The sequence below is a fragment of the Aptenodytes patagonicus genome, chromosome Z (genome assembly GCF_965638725.1).
Source record: "Aptenodytes patagonicus chromosome Z, bAptPat1.pri.cur, whole genome shotgun sequence".
Lineage (NCBI taxonomy): Eukaryota > Metazoa > Chordata > Aves > Sphenisciformes > Spheniscidae > Aptenodytes > Aptenodytes patagonicus.
Window position 1 is genome coordinate 24,755,589 of NC_134982.1, and position 23,161 is coordinate 24,778,749.

Here is a 23,161-nt window from a genome sequence, read left to right on the forward strand (position 1 = left end):
GGGAGCGGCAGCGGCCCCAGCCCCAGCCCCGGGGTGGAGGCGCCTGGTAGCTGGGCTGCCCTCGGGCGGTTCCTCCGCGCCCGGGAGGGGGGACGCGACGGGCGGGCGGAAGCTCGTTGCCTGAAGCGGTGTCTCGTACGTAAAGTGAGCGGGCTGTGGAGGGACCCCTCGGCTGTAGAATTATAGGCCGGGGGCACCGTATTTCTGCTTTCCCCAAGACACCCTGAGGCTGAGAGGCCCTGCTTTGCAGCGTCTGCATCGCTGAAGCCGTGCTGCGTGCAGCTGCGGAGTTAACGGTCCCCTGGATCACTGCCCCAAGCTGGAGGAGTGGGAGCAGCCTCTAGGCTGTATTTTGACATATGGTATTGACATGTCCGGCAACTCACAGCTCTGTGGGTGTCATTGTAAAGTAAATGTGAGTTTAACAGTGTTCAACAGACGCAAACCTGCCGGTTCAGTAATAAATGGCATTGCGCAGGTGTTAACGGTTAGGATGTAAAAATCGGAGACGAGCAGAAAATCAGGTTATTTTAGGTGGGCCAGCTAAGCAATGAAATAGGTAGATGCTAGCATGTAGAATTTAAGCTACGATACCTGTGTAGGACCTTGAATCTCATAACAACAACGGGGATACATTGGGGTTTGGGAGAAAATGAGGTGCAGATGACCTTCTGTTTTCTGGCAGTAACTTAAAAATTGTTGTATTGAATTTTTTTTTTTAATATTTTCAGACAGCCGAGGTAATAGTTGCTTTAAAAGGGGGCATCACCTGAGTTAAAGCAGTTTGAGTGGCTTTAGTCTACCAAGAATCTGTAAGTCTGAGTAAAAAAGCCACAGTGGAAACCCTTTTTATTATGTTTGCACAAAATCCTGACTTATTCTTGACTAAAATGGGAGTGAGCTATTCAAGGGTAAATAAGGGAGAACAGAAGCTAGATGTACCTTTATGAAAAAAAAAAATTTCCTGATTTTTCTTTTTGTTATGTTTAGTTCTTGAATTTGAACATGTTTATCTTGAAAATCTACCATGTGCTTCGATGTATGAACGCAGTTACATGCACAGAGATGTCATTACACATGTGGCATGTACTAAGTAAGTGTCCTTTTTTCCCACTGTATCTCATTGTCAGAGATGTATTTTTGTATATGCTAGGAAGTTTTCAGTGTAGAAGTTTAATAATGGAAAGTTACTGTGTCCAGAGGTGGTATTTAAAGGTTTTTTTTTGAAAACTAAGTGCAAAGGAAAGGGCTTACTGAGAAGCAAGATAAAAATTGTTTAAATAGACTAAAAGAAGGTCTTAAAATCCGTATTGCAATGTGCAATATATACAGGAATACGAGCAACTGACTGTATCTGAAGAAAATATGATTCAGTAGAACTGCACAGATTGAGGAGATAGCTTTCTTCTCTTTTATATATATATATATATGTATACACACACATATACAGACACACACACATACATTAGTAAATCGTAACTACTGTGAAACCAGACCTAAAGCAGGAGTAAAATTTACATAGTCAAAAGGGAAAGTATTATATATTTCTTCAATTCAGGCTGCTGACTTTTCATAGATTAATCCAGAGTGCATTAAAGTACTTGTTTGCTTTTCCGGAAGTGATAGTACCCATTCAGACAGATTATCACAGTAATTTGTTTGAAGTTCATTCTCTACACAGCATTAATTATAGTGCAGATTACTGCCCCAGAGTGGTGTGAAAGTGCATAATATGTGTATCTTTTTTTCTTTTTTTTTTGTTTTGTTATTTTTCTTTTGTAATTGTAGGACAGATTTTATCATAACAGCCAGTCACGATGGACATGTAAAATTCTGGAAAAAAATAGAAGAAGGGATTGAGTTTGTTAAACACTTCCGGAGTCACCTGGGTAAGAAGTTGCTTTTTCTTCTCTAAAGAACCTCACTTTTTCCTCCCCCTTGCTCTTAGTCGTTTGAAGAGGGAGTGCAAATAAAGAGGAGAGGGGTTCTAGGATTCATTTACTGCAGTCAGGGTTTAAATGATATCTACCTGTCTTCCTTCATTCCCCTGTCCTGTTACGTTTTCCTCCCAAACTGCAGGAGGGATAGGGTGAGAATAAAACATGTGGGACTCCTGCACAGATCCCCTACATCCTTTGCATTGCCTTGTGCCCTGCCTGTGGGGAGAATGTCTAGGACATGAAGAAACTGTCTATTTAAAAATAAGTGAACAAGGTACATAACAGGGTTCATAAAATCCAGAGAAGTTTAAAAAGATGTTACTTTAAGTAAGGTTGCCTTCATCCCTTATCTTTTTTTTTTGTTGTTTTTTCCCCTGCAGTATGGGAAAAAAAATGGTTATTTTCCTCTGGAGTTATTGCAACTGTAGAGTAAATTCTGCATCGTTGTCATGATTATCAGCTGAATTGCAATTACGAATTAATAATTTTAACCCAATTTTTTGAGTTAGTAAGTACACATAGTCTTCTATACTATGCTAAGCATTAAATAGGCTGGGCAGAAAGTGAGGTTCTCATTGCTATTAGAAATGATGATATGCCTGATGGAAAAAAACAGTTTGATATGCAGACTGTTAAATAAGAAAAATATTTAATAATAGATAGTAAAAGTACTGTTTCTTTTTAGAGTTAGGAAAAAATGTTATGGTGGGTTCTTGATCTTAACTATCAGCTTCTCACTATATACAGAAACAAAATGTGAGAATAAGGGCTACCAAGCAAAAATAAGTATTGTGAAAAGCTTATGGAAGGCTCAATTGCAAAGTAATTTTGAGTATTATGCATGTTAATAGCAGGATTGTAATAGTCTGTAGAGTTCTGCTGCTTTTTCTCTTTCAAGAGATGCAAGCTGAAGAGCAGATAATTTTTTACTGTATCATAATGTTCTCAATTTTTTTAAATGAGCGTTTTAAAGGAAAATAATTGCCATTATAATCTTTCATTTATTTATATGGTAAGTAGTTCATTATCACGTACCTGATTCTAAACAGTGATAAGATACAAAGTGTTGTTTTGTAGGGTTTTTTTGTTTTTTGGTTTTTTTAATTAAAGTCAGGTAGTTTTTTAAGTCAAAAAGGTGGAGAAACAGCTGAGAAACAGAATTACACCTCTGTAGGTTTTTTCCTGTGGAATACGGAAATGAAGTATGTCCCTTTCCTGTGTTTTAATAGTATGTTAATTTTTTTAATAGGTGTTATCGAGAGTATTGCTGTTAGTTCGGAGGGGGCATTATTCTGTTCAGTTGGAGATGACAAAGCAATGAAGGTGTTTGATGTTGTCAACTTTGACATGATCAACATGCTGAAACTTGGGTAAATTACTTAGTTCTTGAAAATGTTTGTTTTGGATTATAAATGGGGGTTATTTGGCTAAGAGGTAAGTCAGTAATTTGGGTTTTTTGAAGTTTTTTTTCCCCCCAGCCAGGTGAAGTTGGGTAAGTTGCATTATCCAAAATGCATCTAGTGGCTGGAGACTGCCTGACTGAATAGAAAAATTTATGACTCTATGCAACAGAACATGAGTGGAGTAGGTCTGTGCCTTTCCTCACTGTCAAATACTGTTCACAAAGATGTGGTGTTTCTCAAAATACTTAGCTAGGCATAATTTTTTTTCTGTTGTTTGGCACTGAATTTAAAAATTACAGCCAATTAATAGTTCCAGTAGAGAAGGAATCCAGCCTGTATGTGTTGTCTTATTTGTTGTCATAGGGATAGAAATTTCCTTCTTGTGTTAGAAAGAATGTTGTTGTTTTCCTTAGTCTTGCTGTTGTAGGATTTCTGTAGTTATACAGTATGTAGCTAAAGAATCTGGGAGAAACAGGAATGGATGTTGTTGGAATTATAATACCAGAGGAAAACAAGCCTCACACTGTTACAAGGGTGGGTTTAGAGGGTTGGAGGATCAATAAATGCTGTACCAAGAATGGTAGAAATACTGATATTTCCACAAGCCTTTTAAAAATGGAAAACTTATTCCTCATAGTCTACTATTCGTTGGTTAATTGTGAAACTGAATAGAAGTATAAGCTCAGGGAAAAAAAAGAAAGCTTTTCAGAATGCCTATATAAAAGTTTATGTTATCTGCTTTGCTGGTTATAGTTTTAGTATCATCCTCCAGATAATGTAGTTAGCCTACAGGAATTGATTCCCTCTTGGCTGTCTGCTGTGGAAAAATTCCAGTAAGCCTTCATCTTTTGTTTTTGCTGGTCTTTTCTACTTAGCAGCTCTGTATTGTCACTACAAAATTGGTAAAATTACAGGATGAAATAAGATTAATTTAATACTAAGAAAAACTTAATTTGATGTTGCGATAGAAAGTGCTTTTTTTCTGTTTGAGAATTCTGAGAAAACTGAGGTAGAATTTAAATCAATTTTACTTCAGGGATACCCTGAGAATGCTACCTATAACATTTTTCTATAGTATGTTCCCTGATTTATCTTGAAGTAGATTTTTTTTCAACCTCAGTAATCAAGACCCTCCTCCCCCCATATATTTTTTTCAGAGATAATTGGGTTTTACCTGAAGTGAACTCTTTAATGAAGAAAACATTGAGCTGTAATATAAGCATTGTCCTGAATAGCCTTTCAAAACTTGATGTTTGTTGCTCTGTCATCTTCTGCATTACTGTTTATTGAGCAGATAGTTTCTGTTGACCTGCCTGAGAATTTTTTCATGGCTGTTTGCTCAGGCTTGCAATGGTTAATGTAGAATCATAAGTTCTGTGTGGTCTTTTCAGCTCACGTTATCTTGTGTTGCCTGCTTTGATAGGTATATACCAGTATATTGCAGGGTTGATTAGCTTTGTCTCAAATTCTTCAGATCCTTTCAGTTCTAACTAATCTATACAGTGTGGCTATCTGCAAATCCCCATGCTTTATGCTTCCATCAATGATCTGGAGAAGAGCGGCTATTTCTGCAGAAACTTTGGATAATGATGCATACATAGATCAATGGGACATCATACTTGTTTATATAGGTATTTATTTGATCCCGTTCTTTCTAGTGAACCTGAGACAAAGTTCTGGTTATGTTTCTCTTTATGAGAATCTTTACTAGACAGGCATTGAAAATCCAAATTATTAGCATCTGTGATTTGTCAGTCCTTCAGTATCTGTTACTTTGGTTTGTGAAAGGATACTAAACGCGAGTTTCCTATGGAGACTGTATCATTTCTTTGCGGTCTGTCATTTAGCTTCCGAGTTCTGGTTCTCAAAATCTTTGCTTACAGACTTTTTAAAAAGAGACATAACTTACATTATTGTCCATATCTCTGGCTTGTTTTATTTGTAGAGTATGTTTTTGCTAGTAGCAAGTGAGTTCCTTCTTAAATGCATTGAGAACGCTTATTGAATATAGGGTAATTGTCTTAATTTTACTCATATATAGTTCTTTGGTTTTTGTTTTGGGTTTGGTTTTTTGGTTTTTGGGGTTTTTTGTTTTTTTGGGGTTGGTTTTCTTTGGCAAGACCTAGTTGAACTTTTCTGTAAGTGTATGGCAAAGGTGTAGTTGTCTTCATTTCCACTGAAGCATTAATCACTTAACACATGGAAGAGAAATGCTGTTGAGTCATAGAAGTTGAGTAGAAATCATTAACGCCACTTGTGCTATTTAGCTGGATTTCTGTCCTTATGCTTCTTTTATACCCACCTTCTACCTTCGCTTTCTATCACAGGCTCTTTGTAAAACAATATGGGAGCAACAGAAATTGGCCAAGCCATCCACTGAATTGTGTTGCTTGGAAACGCTTGTTATAACACTGTTGAATTTTAGCAAGACAAATATTAGCAAGACTAGTAAATAAAGTTCAAAATTTGCTTCTGATATTTGATTTCAAGTTTGTAGCATAACTCGATTCTTATCTAAGTAACACCAGTCCTTATTTCTTTTTTTTTTTTTTTCTCCTTCCACTCTTTGTTGCAGCTACTACCCTGGCCAATGTGAATGGGTATATTGCCCTGGAGATGCCATATCTTCCGTTGCAACGTCTGAGAAGAGCACAGGAAAAATATTCATATATGATGGACGAGGAAATAACCAGCCACTTCATGTTTTTGATAAACTCCATACATCGTCTCTTACTCAGATACGGTTGAACCCTGTCTACAAAGTAGTAGTGTCTTCTGACAAATCTGGAATGATCGAGTACTGGACTGGTACTCCTCACGAATACAAATTTCCCAAGAATGTGAACTGGGAGTACAAAACAGATACTGATCTATATGAATTTGCTAAATGCAAGGCTTACCCATCCAGTATAAGTTTTTCACCTGATGGCAAGAAAATGGCCACTCTTGGGTCTGACAGAAAAGTCAGAATTTTCCGTTTTTTGACGGGGAAGCTCATGAGAGTCTTTGATGAATCTCTGAGTGTGAGTTTGGTTCTTGCTTCTCTTTTTTTGAGGCTTTTTCTTTACTTATTTGAATTTATTTACCAGCACATTCACCTAAGTTATCATCTGTTTCTAAAGCTGAGCTTCCTTGCTGTATTTTTCTTGCAGGAAAGGTTTTCTGTGTTCTCTTCCTTGCTTCTTGTGTTGCTTTGTCCCAAAATTAATTCTTACTGATTTATGTTAGTTACGTAGTGAAACAGTTGTTGATTTTCATCTGTGTTTTCATACTGCTAGATTACTTTTTACTAGAAAGCAATTATGGAAAATGCCCATTTCAAATAACATCATAATAATGAAATAAATCTGTCATCTTCTAAGAAATTTGTTAAACAGCTACACACTTTTCTTTCTTTGCTTAAGCCTGGTACTACAACATGCCTATTGAGTCATTAAAATAAAGTATCACTTATATCTATTTTAATTCTTCAGTTAAGTTTGAGTGGAGTAGTCTCACTTGAATTCTGTATTTTGTAAGCACGTGGATCAGTGTTTTGCTAGATCAAAAGTTTAAAATACATTCATATAATAGTGATTTTTTTTTTTCTTCTTTTTTTCTGTAGATGTTTACTGAACTTCAGCAGATGAGACAGCAACTACCAGACATGGAGTTTGGCCGACGTATGGCAGTTGAGCGTGAGCTGGAGAAAGTGGATGCAGTAAGATTAATTAATATAATTTTTGATGAAACTGGACACTTCGTTCTCTATGGAACAATGTTAGGCATTAAGGTCATAAATGTAGAGACTAACAGGTAAGTTCCAATGACACATGTTGAGATAAATATGTTTGTTTCAAAGCCTATATTCAGTCAAATTTGTAGTATATTTAAAACTTGATATGACTGGGAGGGTTTCTAATCTTTTTTTGTTTTATTTGGGAGCCTTACGTTGGACTGTAGATAAGATACTCCATGCTTCGTAATGAGTCACTGCAGTTTAAAGCTTAGTAAAATGAGAAAACATGGCAAGTGTATTTGTATTAAAAATGTGTAATCAATTCACCTCTGGCTAACTGGATGTGATAATGTGGATCATGCAGTTGGGATTTCATCGCATAAGGAGGCTGACTAGTAAATTATGTAGCAAGTTTGAATAGAGAAGCATCATAAAAACAATTAGTAAAAAAAATTATTTTGAGAGGGTTTTGGAATTTTGCTTTGAGTCTTGCAGTCAGATAGGAGACGTTCTCTGACTGTGAGCAGCTAACAGTAGTTACACGGTTTTCCATCTTGTACTTCAGGTGTATTCGTATCTTGGGAAAACAAGAGAACATCAGAATGATGCAACTAGCTTTGTTCCAAGGAGTAGCAAAGAAACATCGTGCTGCAATCACTATAGAGATGAAGGCATCTGAAAATCCTGTTCTCCAGAATATCCAGGCAGATCCGACAGTAATCTGCACAGCTTTTAAAAAAAATAGGTTTTACATGGTGTGTGTGGTTTCTATTTAAATAACTCAATTCTTGTATTGATGTTTTCTCTGTATTATTTTTCTCCTTGCACCTTTGAGTGCTTTTTGTCTTGAGTATTTGCGAACACAACTTTTCCAGAGGAGTCCCTTTACATTGCAAGTATATTCTAGAATTTTTAGCTTAAACTAGCTATAAATTGACTAGAAACAGCTTTAATTTTTTCATTATTGCTCAAGCAGTTAAATAAACTTGGATGGTTTTGGCTGTCTAAATTATAGTTCTTCAAGAACGTTACATGCTTTTGTTCTAGTTGAAAAAAAACCCCAACCCTTAAATAAGATCATTTAAAAAACCTAACCAGATCTTATGCTGCTAAAGAAAAAATAATTAACTGTATTATAAATTATGTAATAAAAAATAATTACATTCAGAGCAGCATCAGGACTCGGTAGCACCCAGGACATTATGGGCAACTAACTGAGACAGGAGTCATCTTCCTGGTCACAATTTAGATTTTAGGTGAGACACAATAAATAAGCCAAACAGACAAGCAATTCCAGAGTAGTTAGTAGTTGGTCTGGGATGTGATCACCATAGAGGTTAGAAATTGCTCTGTCTGTTGTTACTTGTGCTTGAATTTGATCGTGTTTTCCGTTGGAGCAAGATAGTACACTTTCTAAAGCTTTGTGTGGTTAGTGTGTAGTATATAATGGAATATACTACTCTGGACGATTTGACAAGTGAGGAGGAAAACTTAGACAAAATCTGGAAACATTACTTGCTGTTAGAGAAAACATGACTGTATGCATGCAGAAAGATTAGCAATTGTCATTTGATATGTAAGTGTACTACTCACTTAAGCGGATGCTCATGTACTCATGTATTTATCCTATGTTTTCCTGTAAGTACCATAAAAATTACATTTCTGAGATTTCTCCTGTTCTGAGTTAAATTTGCTGTTTTTCTATAGTTTTGTATTAATGCAGAATTGGAATAAGAGGATTTAGTTTGACTTTGGAGTGAAACTAAAAGTTTTGTGATGAAACCTGCCAGTTTTGTCTGAATATAACAGAACAACTTTATATTCTCCACTCTTTTTTTTTTTTAAGAAAAGATCCTGAACTACTGTGGGCTTTCTGTTGAAAAGGGGAGAAAGTTTAAAGATAACAGATTATAAAAAGTTACTTGGATTTGCATGTAGTTGTCCTGGAATTTGTGACTGTGGAAATGCTGGTAACGCACAACACTGAAATGCAAGGATAAACTGTCTATGAATTCTCTGCCTACATTTCAAATCTAGTTGGGTGTTTAGCAGGTTGAATAATCACGTTGACGTCTTGGGTACAGAGCAGTGTGTAAGATAAGGGGAAAAAAGAGAAAGCCAAACAGTTAACCTTCTATTCTTTTGTTCTTCAGTTTACTAAACGTGAACCAGAAGATACAAAGAGTGCAGATTCTGACAGAGATGTATTTAATGAGAAACCTTCTAAAGAAGAGGTCATGGCAGCCACTCAGGCAGAAGGTCCGAAAAGAGTTTCAGACAGTGCCATCATCCACACGAGCATGGGAGATATTCATATCAAGCTTTTTCCCGTTGAGTATGTATTTGGTAGTTTCTCTGTTATTTCATTTTTCCTTCCTTCTGTGCTTTTTCGTGGCAGTATCCAAGACTTAGATTTCAAGCTAGGAATAATTATCTTCTTCCCTGTTTTCTACTGTCCTTGTTTCCTGACAGTTTCTTAATACATCAAGCTAGGAATATGACTGTTGACAAACAGAAATCAAGTAGGATAAAAATAGGTCTAAATAACAGTTGGGGGCACAGGGGTTGTGTTTAGAATTTTTGCTTTTATTTAATTACTGGTTCAGGGGGTTTATTTCTTTCTTTTGTTTTTTCTCTAAACCGCAGATGTGGATAGGTCATGATGCTCTTCTGTGTAAGCTACATATTCTTGTAAGGCAGTGCTGTTTCATTCTGCCTTGAAAAAGAATGATGATGTTGGCAGCAGCAGTAGATTTGGCAGTAGGTCTGCGTAAGCCAGAGGAATAGTAGTTTGCAACTTCCAAATGTGGCCATTGTACTACATTCTATGTTATTGCAGCTCCTTCAAGAGCAACACAGAATTTATACCAGCATATAATAGTAGCGCTGTGTATATCCAAAACGAGGCATGTAATTGAAAGAGTTTTATGCACGACAATTGCTAACATTATTGTGTCAGCATCTCTCCTTTGTGATGCTAATATGTGCAAAGATTTTGTTATGAAACAGTAAATTTATATAATATATTGCTGTACATTGAAACTTAAACCATTTAAGTGTAGTCCATGCTTCTCCAAAAAGAAGTTCATGTTTTGTCATAAGCCCAGGTAAGGCAACACAACGTCAATGCTACCCTGTAGGGCAGCTTGTCTTTTAAAGCTCTCTTCACCAACGTCTCCTTGCATCAGGCCTTAGTTTCTGGAATTCATCATTGTAACATAGAGGTTGCAGTAGTGGTAGAGCCCTTGCCAGAGAGTGACAGGCCAAGCTACATTATTTCTTGACTTTTTTTTTTAATTCTTATGCCAGTGTGTCACTATGTTTGCATACATAGTATTGCTAGGTGCTTCACTGCAATGTTTTGTATGCAATTTTAAGTTAAATACAGTATTACCAGGCTTGGTTATTGTTAGGTTTGTCCTTTCTTGTTCTAGTATTTCCTCCCAGCTGAGCTTTGAATTTAAAATCTCTTTAAGATGAATGTGATTAAAAATTTAAAGAGCATAGAGGATGTGGCTTTGTATGCTCTTTAAATCTTTGGCCATGTGCTCGTGGAATGAAGTTGTGAATGTACTGCTCAGCAGGAACTGGGACTATAATCTTGTCTGTTCCATTAGTGATGCCATTGGCGCTCTGTTTCACAAGATGGTTTAGAGTATCACTAAGCCCAAGCTAATGTTCCTTGTCACAGCTAAAGTAACTCTACAGCTATGAACTCAACTTGGCTATTTTCTCATTTGCTGTGAAAATGTGTGTGACTGCGTAAACCTGTCTATAGATCTACCCTGGCTACTAATCCATTTTATAAAACTAGTGGAAGAGCTATCGCAAAGAATTTTCACTCTGGTAGCAAATCTCAGAAGTAAAAAATCAAGTCACAAAGGTGAAGGGGTTGGTTTTTTTGGTTTTTTCCCTTCTTATTCCATCAACAGTAATATTCCACCTCTTCACCCTGCTTCCAAACAATGTTTGTGAGTAGTTTCAGAGGACTCTGCTGACTGCAAGTTCTATAATAGTAAAACATTGTATTTTTAGATTTTCCTTCTTGTATGCAAGACTGGACACGTTACATATAGAGCTTAATAGAATTATAGAGGTAAAAGAGTGAACAACTTTCTGCTTATGGAGCATACACTCCTTAATTGATTTTGTAAATAAACTATAGAAGTAGAAAGCTGGGGAAGGAACATCTAATCAGTGGTGCCTTGAACTAGGCTTTGACGAAATAGATTTGTTTCCTGACTGTCATGGTTTAACCCCAGCTGGCAACTAAGCACCACACAGCCTCTCGCTCACTCCCCCCCGCTGGGATGGGGGAGAGAATCGGAAGGGTAAAAGTGAGAAAACTCGTGGGTTGAGATAAAGGCAGTTTAATAAGTAAAGCAAAAGCCGTGCATGCAAGCAAAGCAAAACAAGGAATTCATTCCCTACTTCCCATTGGCAGGCAGGTGTTCAGCCATCTCCAGGAAAGCAGGGCTCCGTCATGCGTAACGGTTACTTGGGAAGACAAACGCCATCACTCCAAATGTCCTCCCCCTTCCTTCTTCTTCCCCCAGCTTTATATGCTGAGCATGACGTCACATGGTATGGAATGTCCCTTTGGTCAGCTGGGGTCAGCTGTCCCAGCTGTGTCCCCTCCCAGCTTCTTGTGCACCCCCAGCCTACTCGCTGCTGGGGCGGGGCGAGGAGCAGAAAAGGCCTTGACTCTGTGTCAGCACTGCTCAGCAGTAACTAAAACATCCCTGTGTTATCAACACTGCTGCTGCCTTCCTGTGTAATCATGCAACTTTGTACTCCTCTCAGCTATTTTTTGCTTCCAGCTCTGGGTTTGAGGAGGTGAGGATTTGTTTTTTTCCTTACTTGATGAAAGCCCTTTCTACAGTGTTCTGAAACACTGCTCAGTACCACAGGAACTTAGTCTCAGCTGAAATCTTTATGGCCTTGCCACTGTACAATTAAATATTTATTGTAGCCTGTATTTTCTGTTACATGATCTTAGGTGCCCCAAAACAGTGGAAAACTTCTGTGTGCACAGCAGAAATGGTTATTACAATGGACACATATTTCACCGTATCATCAAGGTAACTTGTAAAAAGTTAATTTTTTGTTGGTTTAGATAATGTACCTTTGTGTCCTCTCTGTTAACCCGTTCATTTCCCTTTTGCACAAAGGATTTCTGGAATAGCTTCAGAGTTCCCCGTAAAGTCTGAACAATTCCGAGGTTCTAAACAGCTTTATCACTTACTGAAGTTGTTTAATAGTTGTTCTGCAACTGACAAGGTGGAAGAAATCTGAAAAGTGAGAGAAAGATCAATTCAGCAATCCTGCTTGAATTAAGACTTTGTTTCATGTCAGAAGGCATTTCTTGTAAGGCTTCTTATTTCTGTTGCTCCAGAATCAAGTGATACAACCTAAGTGTTTGCAGAAGGTACAGGTAGTCAGGTTTCTGTCCTTCACTATTGGGGAACAGTGAGTAAGCTTGTTTTTTCACAAGTAGTTGATTATCACTTAAGGAAGCCCTGAATGCTTTGTCTCTTATCCACAGCATTTTAACACCTGGATTTTGTTGAAAGGTTTGAAGTAAGTTTGAAAAAAATGTCACCTGGCATAAACCACTTTTGCATATTTATTCTATGTGATGATGTAGTAACATTTAATTTCTGTGTAGGGTTTCATGATTCAGACTGGTGACCCAACTGGTACAGGAATGGGAGGTGAAAGTATTTGGGGAGGAGAATTTGAAGATGAGTTTCATTCAACTTTACGACATGACAGACCATACACACTCAGCATGGCTAATGCAGGACCAAATACCAATGGATCCCAGTTTTTTGTAACAGTAGTGCCAACCGTAAGTAATACTAAAAGCTCAATTTAAGGCCTGAGATGCTAACTACATAGTAAAAATACATGTTTTTCTGGTGGAAAAAGGAACACACTAGTACGATCTAAATAATCTTTTCTTGTTATTTTGCAAATAAATGCTGCACACAACGATGTCTGCTGTGTAGGCTTCACTGAAACCGTCCTGTAAGAAATAGAAAAGTATTTTTGTCAGTTGTGATCAAGAGGCCTTTTGCCTTTAATTGGAGTAAGGGTGGTATCAAATTCTTTGTAAATCGGACATGTTCGCAATTGTGTATTACTAGAGTATTTTATATTTATATACTGGTTTAAACTTGATGGAAATATAGCTATTGCTTAGATTGTTCAAAGTTTTTTTGAAATGGTACCAGGATGACTCCTTAATATCGCCAAATTATAGCTATGCAAAGAAGCCAATATTCAGGTTTGAAGATTTCCTTTGATCTGTGTACAATTTCAGAGCCAAAAAAAGAAATTTTGGTATGTGAATCTCACAGATACAAAACAAATCCTTAAAGGTAACACTTACAGAAACTGCATTCTTATAGCACTGACTTCAAAATCATGTGTCTTTTTTTAAAGAGCGCCCATCTACCATAATTTTGAGGCTTATTAAGTTATATCAGTGCCTATATTCAGATTGCTAATTGGGCATCCTGTATGAATATGACTTTGAATTAAGTAGTATTCTGGACTGGCACTTACAATTCAGCTGTGAAAATACCATGAAATAGACTGAAACAGCATTTCTGTGAACTGAGAACATGCTTTAAAATAAACTATGAAATGCTACTGCGTTGCTAGAACTTGACCTCTGTAGTACTTTAAGAAAACAATTGAAAAGTTGAGTTTAAATGCATATGAATGTGTATTTGCTGCACTCTAATATTTACTTACATGCTAATATTTGCATGGTCTTAAGTTTCATAGTCTGAACATATAAAATGTATCCATGTTCACTTATTCTAAGTCAGTCTCTTTCTGGTTTGGTACCTAACCTACATGCTGCTTTCTATTTTAATATGCTTTTTCTTTCTCCTCCTGTGCCCTCAAACAGCCATGGCTAGACAACAAGCACAGCGTGTTTGGACGGGTGACGAAAGGAATGGAAGTTGTTCAGAGAATCTCAAATGTAAAAGTCAATCCCAAAACTGACAAACCCTATGAGGATATCAGCATCATTAATATCACAGTGAAGTAAGCTAGGAGTTGGAGGTTCCAGCTTAAGCAGAAAAAACTCGGCATGGTGGGACCCAAAAAAAGGACCTAGAAAGAACATAGAATCATAGAATCATTAAGGTTGGAAAAGACCTGTAAGGTCATCGAGTCCAACCGTCGACCCAACACCACCACCCACTAAACCATGTCCCTAAGCGCCGCATCTACTCGTCTTTTAAATACGTCCAGGGATGGTGACTCAACCACTTCCCTGGGCAGCCTGTTCCAATGTTTAACCACTACAGGAACACTTTTGATAATTCCTGGATAGAAGAAGTGCCAGGAACAGCAATCACCAGTTCTACTATTTTTAATGTACCTAAAGTGCCCTAAGTCTGTATTTCTGGTAACTTTGTATTTTAAAGTAAAAACATCCGCATGTTTCTTAACAAAGTCTGCTGTTTTTCTTGCATCTCTTCTATGCAAAACTGAAGATGAAAACCCACACCATGTCTCATGACAGTGTTTATAAAATAGGATCAGGATATGGTTTGTAACTTTTTCGTGTTTATTTGCATCTTTCATATTTAATTAATCCTTTTCACACTATTGAAATCTTTGACAGAGGAAAAAGTTAGAAATCCTAAGCTGAGTAAACTCTTCAGTCATACGTACATGCATCAAAAATTAGATTAAGTTACAATACTGTTATGACAAGGTATGTAGTCTACCTCTGTCATTTAAAAATGGTTGTGTACATGTGTTCTGTGTCCAAGAGCAATGATCAACTCGTGGAATGCTGGTGTATAAAGTCCTGTGCAACTTGTTTGGCAGTGCCAATAATGTTTTTTTCTTTCAATGTTTGCTTTCTCATTATTTTAGCCTAGGGATTCTGTTTCTAGCTTCATTTTTACCCAAAGTCCTACAAACATTACTACGTCTACTGAACTATGTAGTTCAAAATAAATGATGGCAATCATCTCAACTAAGCTTACGTCAGGTGTTTCTGACACAGTTCTCAATGAAAGCTCAGACAACTCAAGCTGCTGTGAATCTGGCTAGATAGGGTGCTGTTACTATGTTGGATAGTTAAGTCTACTCTAACTACAGTAACATTAACTTTTGACTGTTCACGCTCAGATAACACCACTGCACTCATACAAGATGCAGGAGTTGACAGTTCTGGTAGCTTCATTCATGAAATGAGATGTGATGCATGCTAATCAAATTCAGTCCCTCAAAAGCTGTTACCGTTAGGAAGCTTATATTCAGTGAGACAAAGGGATATCTTCAGCGATCAATGAGAAAAATTCTACAGCAAGTTAAATGTAGCACACCTCTGTTCTGAGATGACCGTAACAAAAAAAAAGGCAAATTTATTAAAATTCATTCTCAAAGTTTTAGATGCTTTTATTGAAATGAATTAATTTTCTGGGCGACTCAAATTGCAGCAGCTCATGAATTGTTTCCACTAAAAGAGCCCTTTCTTTCAAGAAATCTTTACATAACATCCACACTTAATCCAACAGTCCAGAGTAAGAACTATCTCAGAATAAAACCCTCGTGTACCACATAGTCCACAATAAATTTGAAGGTAGCATACAGTAAGACCATACCAAGTGATAAAACATTGTTTTTCAGTTAGTCTAGACATGCTATTTTTGAGCTGAGATTCTTTAAAGAAAGCCACAACACAAGTCACTGGATGTTGTATTTACTCAATTTCACAATTAAGTCAAAATCCTATGGAAAGTTATTCAGTCTTTTCAAATAATCCTCATAGTTAGTAATGCTTGAGTGAGTTCTAGTTAAGGAAATATTCCAATTACATATTGCGTAAGTCAGTACACTAAAAACTAAAGTTCAGTAAAACTGGTGAAACAAGCTTAAATTTATAACTGAAGCAGTTCATAGGTAGTATTAATTTATAATACGAATAAACCTCTTAGTGTACCTGTTTACACTGAAGAGTTCACAGACGAATGCAACTTTCACAGTTACTTCAAGTAATCTTAAATAAATTCCATTTAAAAACACTTTTATGGTAGCATTCCATGTGTCACAAGCAATCCTTTGTACTAAAAAATATGCTTGAATGAGAATTTTTCCTCTGCCCTCAAATATAATGTTACAAAAAATCCAAGCTGATCACCTTGAACATTTTAAAGTAGAAGTAGAACTATACTGAGAGGGATGTATAACTGAAGCATAAGCCAGTTAAAACAAAATTACAGAATCAGGATTTTTCTAAAGAATGCATGTCTTCTCTGTTAAAAATATTCCAGGAGAAGGTATCTACCATGCTTAGCAGAACTTGTTCATATTTTAAAAAGAGCTATGAAGGGACAGTCAGCCCTAACTAAGTCTGGCACTGCTCTGCTGTGCGCGCTAAGCAGATGCTCAAGTCAGAGCAGCCAACTGTCTACTGTGCAAGAAGTTACAGGCTGGGAAGGATGAACAATTTTTAGTTCGATAGGTGCAAGAAGACACCTTTCATTCCATTGTAAACCATTTCCAAATTTATCAGGTTGTCTGAAGAAAGAGTAGATACCCCTTCTCAGTACCTATGTACATACGTAGGCATTAAAGCCCATTTCACAAATGTTTAACTACTTCAAAGCTTAGTGTTCTTTCAGATACTATGCAAGTCATTAGACTTGCTGAATCTGAAGCTGTGTTTAATACCATTTACATGAAATTTAAGTAAAAGAGAAAACAACAAATAAGTATCATTATGAGGAAGTAGTTACCTTACCTGCTTCCTCTTGAAGAAAAGTGCAAATGTACTAAATTATTTGTTTATACATTCTTGGCTTTACCTAAGGTATGTAGTGGGAAAACATCGTAAAATTGATAATATTACAATAAAAGCCATAGCCACAGATAATGGGATACATTTTTTTTGCGAGGTGAGGTTTAGAGTTCTCACAGGTAGACATGCTTTTCAGTGTGGCAAAAATATCTACCCATCTGTGAAACAACACTGCTCACTTCCACTGTCTGGTTCTCCCAATGCACCTCTACTCCAGTAAGAAAAGTGATGATACGCAGTTTTGACCTATTGGCCGTGCTCTTCGTAGCTCCTCTGACGACATGAAGAGGTCCATGACATGGCTTCTACAATTGGCAATGGCTGTGCACTTAAAGAGGAGGGCGGAAGATTCTGGTGTGCATACCAGACAGATAAAATTGTTAGCAGAGTTCCATATGCAGCAGAAAAAGAGACATCACTAAGTCGTTGCAACCTTCTCTAAATTTAAACAGCACTACACCCATATTTCATGGGTTTGTGAATGAGTAATCTTCGAAAATAGAGGCATTGGTGACAGTTCCATGTAGAAGATACAGTAAGAATTGAAAATCTAATTATGGAAAGTTTATATCACGTTTTACCATCTGCTCTTCTAAGTAAGAGTTATAATTAGCATACACTGCTTTTACATTGTGTTATTTAATATTTTAAGGCCACTACCTTAATCTGGTAGCATGACTTCTACATAAGAGTACATAGCTGGATTGACATGACACCACCCTACTTCTTTAAGAAGTTTTGTGGTTTTTTTTAAACTTCATTTGACCTCTTGAGGAGTAAGCTTAATCTCTAAAGGCAGATTATGTCCTCAAGCACGCACAAAACACTTTCACCTCACTATCACTATAGTCTGTCCATAAATAATTTAGCAGGTGTACAATTAACAAAAAAACCCCAACTAACGCCTCCCCCAGCTAGAAAACAACTAGCCAAACAATGCCACAGCCCCCTAGCCCTGCAACACCGTTCCCCATTCTTTGCCCAGTTATGCTGCCTTCTGGTAACAAATGGGGAAGCTAATAAATAGTGGGGGAAACATTTTCTTTTTGTGGTGTATTTGCATGTAATTTTCAATGCCACCTTTAGATGAATGCATTCTTTAGATATTAAAGAGTAGCACCATTTATTTCCGACTAATAGACAGCTGGCTATTCTAATAACTTGAGATGGATTTTGGAATCGTTTCCTGGGAAAGTATTTCTAAACCACTCAAAATTCTTCTGATATCATTTAACTACTGTAACCTTGTTATAATTATTAGATGAACTCCAATGCCTATTTTATCAGGGAAGAATTTGAAATTGTAACAACCTAATTTCACCAAAAATAATTTCAAGGCACCCTTGTAACAAGCCCATTCCATTACTTGTAAATATATCAAATTTCAAAAACACTGTAACGGCACAAGTTTACTGAACCAATTATCCAATCTAGGATAAAAGCTTGTATTTTTCTGTAACCACCAAGTTAAATAAAGTCCCCTCTTCAGACAGCAGACCTGGCTACAACATCCTAAACTGTGCAAACAAAACAAAACAGTAAACTACAACCTTAAATTGCAGCTGCTGTAAAATTAAGCCACATCCAGGACACCAGCAGCCACTAACTGCCTCGAAAGCCAGTCCAGTCCTTCATAAAGTCCTGTACCACTTCGGGCATCACAACCCTGAATATACCAGCTACGGCCACAGCAGAGTTTGTGGAGACTCAGCAGTTCTGTGATTTCTTCCACTGAAAGCGCACCTGCTACATCCTGCAACAGAATCAGATACAAAGACTCAATTATTCTTCTGCATTATGTTTGAAGCATTTTATTTTTAACTGATGGCTTAGACTGAAGCTATGGATCACATAATAGCTTTCCAAACACAAAAGCCAAATAAAAGTTACACATTTACTACTTGTTTCCATAAACCAAAACCTGGTTGTTTAATCTACTAAGCACTCTAGCATCGCTTATTTTACCAGCATTAAACATACGGAAAACATCTACATTTTATGCTTTCCACATCACCATTCCCTACCCACAGCAGAGGGTTCAGAAAGTTGGAATGTGATACACAAACTGAGAAAAAGAGTAACAGAGTGAAAAAAAAATCACAAGTACCTGTTTATTAGCAAAGATCAAGAGCAAGGCATCCCTCAATTCCTTCTCTGTTAATAATTTTGCAAGTTCACTGTGTGCTTCACTGACCCGGTCTCTGTGACTGCTATCAACAACAAACACCACCGCTATGAAAGAAAGAGAGAAATGTTTTACACATATTCAAATATAAACTCTGTAAAATTAGCTTTCAACTTACACAATTCTTTTTTTCTAGCAGTATTCTATGTGAAGTTTCTCAGCAGTGTGCAACTTCAATTTTAAATCCAGGAGGACTGAGAAATGCCTTACATACCTCTATACTTTTGACAAAAATCTAGAATTCATCCTAAAACAGGGAAAAAAAGACTGATGTTTTTTGCCTAGTCTAACATAAAGGCTGTGATATTTTAACTACTTAGGTCTAAAACCAGATTTACTGTGTGTGGATTGAGTATCTCAGTTTAAACCATTTCTTGATCCACTTACACTCAGTCAACTCCCACACGACTGTTCCAGTTTCCCTTAACTGGCTGTAAAATCTACAGGTTCAGCCAAATCGGCACAGCTTCCTTCAGCTACAGACTACACAATCCCCAGAAGATTGCCATGGACCCGACACAGCAGCAGTAGATTTTACTATCCACTACAGAGTAACCAAGATGCCAGAAAGATTGGAGAGTCAGGGAGGCAGAGCTAGAGGACAGAATTTAAACGCATGGTTTTTGCAATGAAAAAGCCCCCAACACCAAAACTAAACAAACTTACTGCAGGTATGCACCAGGTTAACTGCTTAGACTTTCCCTCCAACATACAATTCTTCAAGGCAGACATGATTCCATGCTACTGGTGTTTACACAGTAAGTTTTAAGAGGACAACAGAAATCCCGAAATAAAATTTTTAAAAGTTTGAAAAGATGAACAATTTAAAGTGTTAAAAGTTTGCAATGAAGGCTGAAATAATACACAAAGTGGAGTACGTAAACTAATGTTTGTCATTCCTAAGTATTTCAGATAATTCTGAATGAATTACCTGAATTAATTAAGAGGAACCCCTTTCTAAATTGGAAAACAACTATGGAGGATTTACAGAAGGACAGCATTAATTTCTAAGTTGGTGCCGTTTAGATCAATTTTTTCAGAATCAGTGATCTGGTCTATGACCAGATATTACACTGCAATACCAAGTCAGAAGTTACAGAACTTAGCAGAATTTTTTAAGTTGCCAACTAAAGGCTCCTAAAGGCTGAGTATTTTCATTTCAAGTGCTATTTAAATTTCATACCTGGCAAGTACTACTTCTCACTATGCAAACTTTGGAACGCTGCACCTTGTCTGTTGTCAGCTAGAACCAGTTTAACAGAGATTCTAATTTTGTTTGGCTCCATGAACTGTCTGATGGATTTATGGAGAATGCACCTTTATCATGCAGCAGACGCTATGACCAACTGGCTTAAAATTTCTTAGTTCATGAATCTAGCAGCTGTACTTTGCATTAGATGAACAATTTTCTACAGTTATAAATTATTTCTATTAATAATCTTTTTGGCTCTGAAATACAAGCTAGATGACAAAATACAGTTTAAAAGTTGTATTAGTCTCACCTTGTGTATTGAGATAATAATGTTTCCACAAGGGCCTCAATTTGTGCTTCCCTCCTACATCCCAAATAGTAAACTTCAAATTCTTGTATTCTACTGTTTCAACATTAAAACCTAGAATAAAAATATTGAAGTTTTATAGTCTTGTTCTGTATGAATATAAAATAATCAAATTCTACAGATAAGTCAAACACTCAGAAAAATCATTACATTTAAATTGTTGCTACTAACCTATTGTTGGAATTGGCTGCATGAATTCATCTTGCTTTAACTTAAACAAAATAGTTGTTTTGCCAGCTCCATCTAATCCTAGAGTGACAACCCGAATTTCCATTTTTGGTCCAATATGTACCCTGTTGTCCTGGAAGAAACAGCATATAAAAAACAAGAGCAAGTTTAGGAAATTCAAATTAGAAAACCCTTATATTTAAGATACTTATCTTGTCACTATTTGTAAACTGATTAAATGGATGGACTCCAAAAATACAAGGCGCAATCACCAATCACCTCCAGCAATAATACAAACTAAAATATCCAATAGTTTCTGTAGTGAACCTGTAACTTCTGCCTGTGTTATCACACACCTTTTAGAAAGACAGCCAATCTCATGCTAGTATGTCTGTACTTGATAAAAGTTCAAATTCTTTCACCATTCTTGGCTAAAACCACATGAGGAGTTGTTCATAGCAGTAAGTTAGAATTCTCTGACCAGAGAAAACTCTGCTGGTTTTGTAGCTTTTCCACTAAGTTTTATCGTATTATTAATGCCCCCACCTACAGAACTATTTCCTTGCTGGAGGCTCCATAGCTACGCCCGTTCACCTCAAGCCACTTCCAATTCTTTACCACACTACAACAGTAACTTTATTAGCATTAAGCAGTTATCTGAAATAGGGAAGAAAAACAAACAAAAAAACCCCCAAGTCTCGCTTGGAGGCAAGAAAAGAGAATCAACTTCCTATTTGTAGTTTAGACCAAGCTACTATGAATATTGAACAAGTTGACGCTAACAATGCAATCAACTGGTATTACTAATATAAAGCAGCAAACTGTACATTGTAAAATAAACAGCATAGGCTAAGATTACTATGTATCCCTGAAACATATTCTCAAGTACTTAGAAATGACACCTTGATGAAATACCAGAGTTTCAATCATCAGAATTATGTGGCAATACACTTGTTTTCTTGCAAAATCCAGACAGCACTGTGCTGGGCAAGCAATACACAAAAACATGTGTCTACCCCACCCAGCTTTTTATTTCTTTGTGCATTAGAAATGCTATTTATTGAGTGGAAAAATGCTACAACCTCTCCTGGTACAAGAGCAACATGTACCAGTGTAACTGGATGTATAAACATCTACACCATGTGCCTTGAGAGATACACACACACACACAGAGGATCCGTTATATAGCTGGATATATGTCATCATGACATGCAACTCCATTCTTCCCTCTGTCACAGATGAAGTAGCGTACTGCCAGAATCAATCAATACAGATTAATTCAATGACCTTATGCTATTGCAATCTCCAAAGACAGTAAAACCACCTTGGGAAACTGTGTTCTAAAAAAAAACCCCAAAAAAACCCCAAAAAACCATCATGCAAATACCACAATGCAAAAGTCAGCAACATCACGATTTTAAGTGTAAGAATCAGATCAAAGGCCCATCTAATCTAGCACATTGTCTGAAACTAGGTAAAGATGGATACTTGTGAAAGTAAGGAACACATAGAAAGCACATAGTGATACCTCCCCTAAATACCCTCCCTGTGTTTAACAGCTTGCAGCTCATGGACTTACTGAGCCAACTGTGTGGTTTCTGCAACTAACAGATCTTGATGTATTATTCATCTATGAATCTGTCTGTTTGCTTCTTGAAATGACACACATTTAGGCCCCAGAAGATCCTTGGCATAGAACTCCACAGGTTATTTGTTGCGAAAAAATGACTTTATTTGAATCTGTGAAATAACCTTGTACAAGCTGAGCAGTTTCAGCGCTAGAGCTTTGATATTGCACAAGGCAGATGCTCCAAAACCAAAAGACTAACTGAATATTTGAGAATTGGAAAATAAAACATTGAGACTTACTTGCTTTTTAATAAATTTCCTCTAAGTTCTAGATTTTTTGATTCAGAGCTGAAGTTGCCAAATTCAGTGACAATATTGCAACACAGCATGTTATCAGAAAGGGTTATCTCCTTCTGGAGACGAAAAACCTGTGGGCAGCAGCAGGAAAGGTGCAGGCAAAGAGAAAGAACACAAAGAAGTATGCAAAGGGCACTGAAGTGCCTAAAAAATGCCATGCCTCCAGCACCCTTCTCACACTCAAGCCTCTAAAATTTCCGGGGATGAATCTTCCCAGTCTCTGTACCTGAAAGGAAGGAGGAAAGAAAAGAGGCAGCTCTGGACAGAGTTGCTAAGTTCACAGATTTCTTGCTGGAGGCAGCACCCTGGCTATGGCCAGAGCTTGCTGACAGTGAGCCAGCCTGGCCATCCCCTCAGGGCTCCACCAGAAGCACCAGTCACCTCTACAGCTCCCATGGCTGGAGGGCAGAGGCAATGCTGGCCTGTG

The 23,161-nt window shown here is 37.2% G+C and overlaps 2 protein-coding genes across 3 annotated transcripts in view; one reads left to right on the plus strand and one right to left on the minus strand.

Moving 5' to 3' along the window:
• The window catches only part of PPWD1 (peptidylprolyl isomerase domain and WD repeat containing 1), a 14,976-nt gene extending 439 nt beyond the window's left edge, over nt 1-14,537 (plus strand). Inside the window, exons 2-11 of the mRNA XM_076362199.1 lie at nt 991-1,093; nt 1,789-1,889; nt 3,190-3,310; nt 5,919-6,366; nt 6,948-7,138; nt 7,627-7,816; nt 9,215-9,396; nt 12,061-12,142; nt 12,730-12,912; nt 13,984-14,537. Of these exons, the coding sequence (XP_076218314.1) occupies nt 991-1,093; nt 1,789-1,889; nt 3,190-3,310; nt 5,919-6,366; nt 6,948-7,138; nt 7,627-7,816; nt 9,215-9,396; nt 12,061-12,142; nt 12,730-12,912; nt 13,984-14,127 (1,745 nt within the window). The 3' untranslated portion in view covers nt 14,128-14,537. The remainder of the gene's footprint in view (nt 1-990; nt 1,094-1,788; nt 1,890-3,189; nt 3,311-5,918; nt 6,367-6,947; nt 7,139-7,626; nt 7,817-9,214; nt 9,397-12,060; nt 12,143-12,729; nt 12,913-13,983) is intronic.
• Nucleotides 14,538-15,469: 932 nt separating this feature from the next.
• TRIM23 (tripartite motif containing 23) overlaps nt 15,470-23,161 on the minus strand; it is a 29,510-nt gene continuing 21,818 nt past the window's right edge. The window contains exons 8-12 of one of the 2 annotated variants that reach the window (XM_076361775.1): nt 20,812-20,941; nt 20,584-20,694; nt 19,004-19,128; nt 18,447-18,649; nt 15,470-17,247 (exon numbers count right to left, since the gene is read on the minus strand). In XM_076361775.1, the coding sequence (XP_076217890.1) occupies nt 18,470-18,649; nt 19,004-19,128; nt 20,584-20,694; nt 20,812-20,941 (546 nt within the window). In that variant the 3' untranslated portion in view covers nt 15,470-17,247; nt 18,447-18,469. Of the gene's footprint in view, nt 18,650-19,003; nt 19,129-20,583; nt 20,695-20,811; nt 20,942-23,161 lie in introns of both variants that reach the window. The other variant, XM_076361774.1, reaches the window with a different exon arrangement.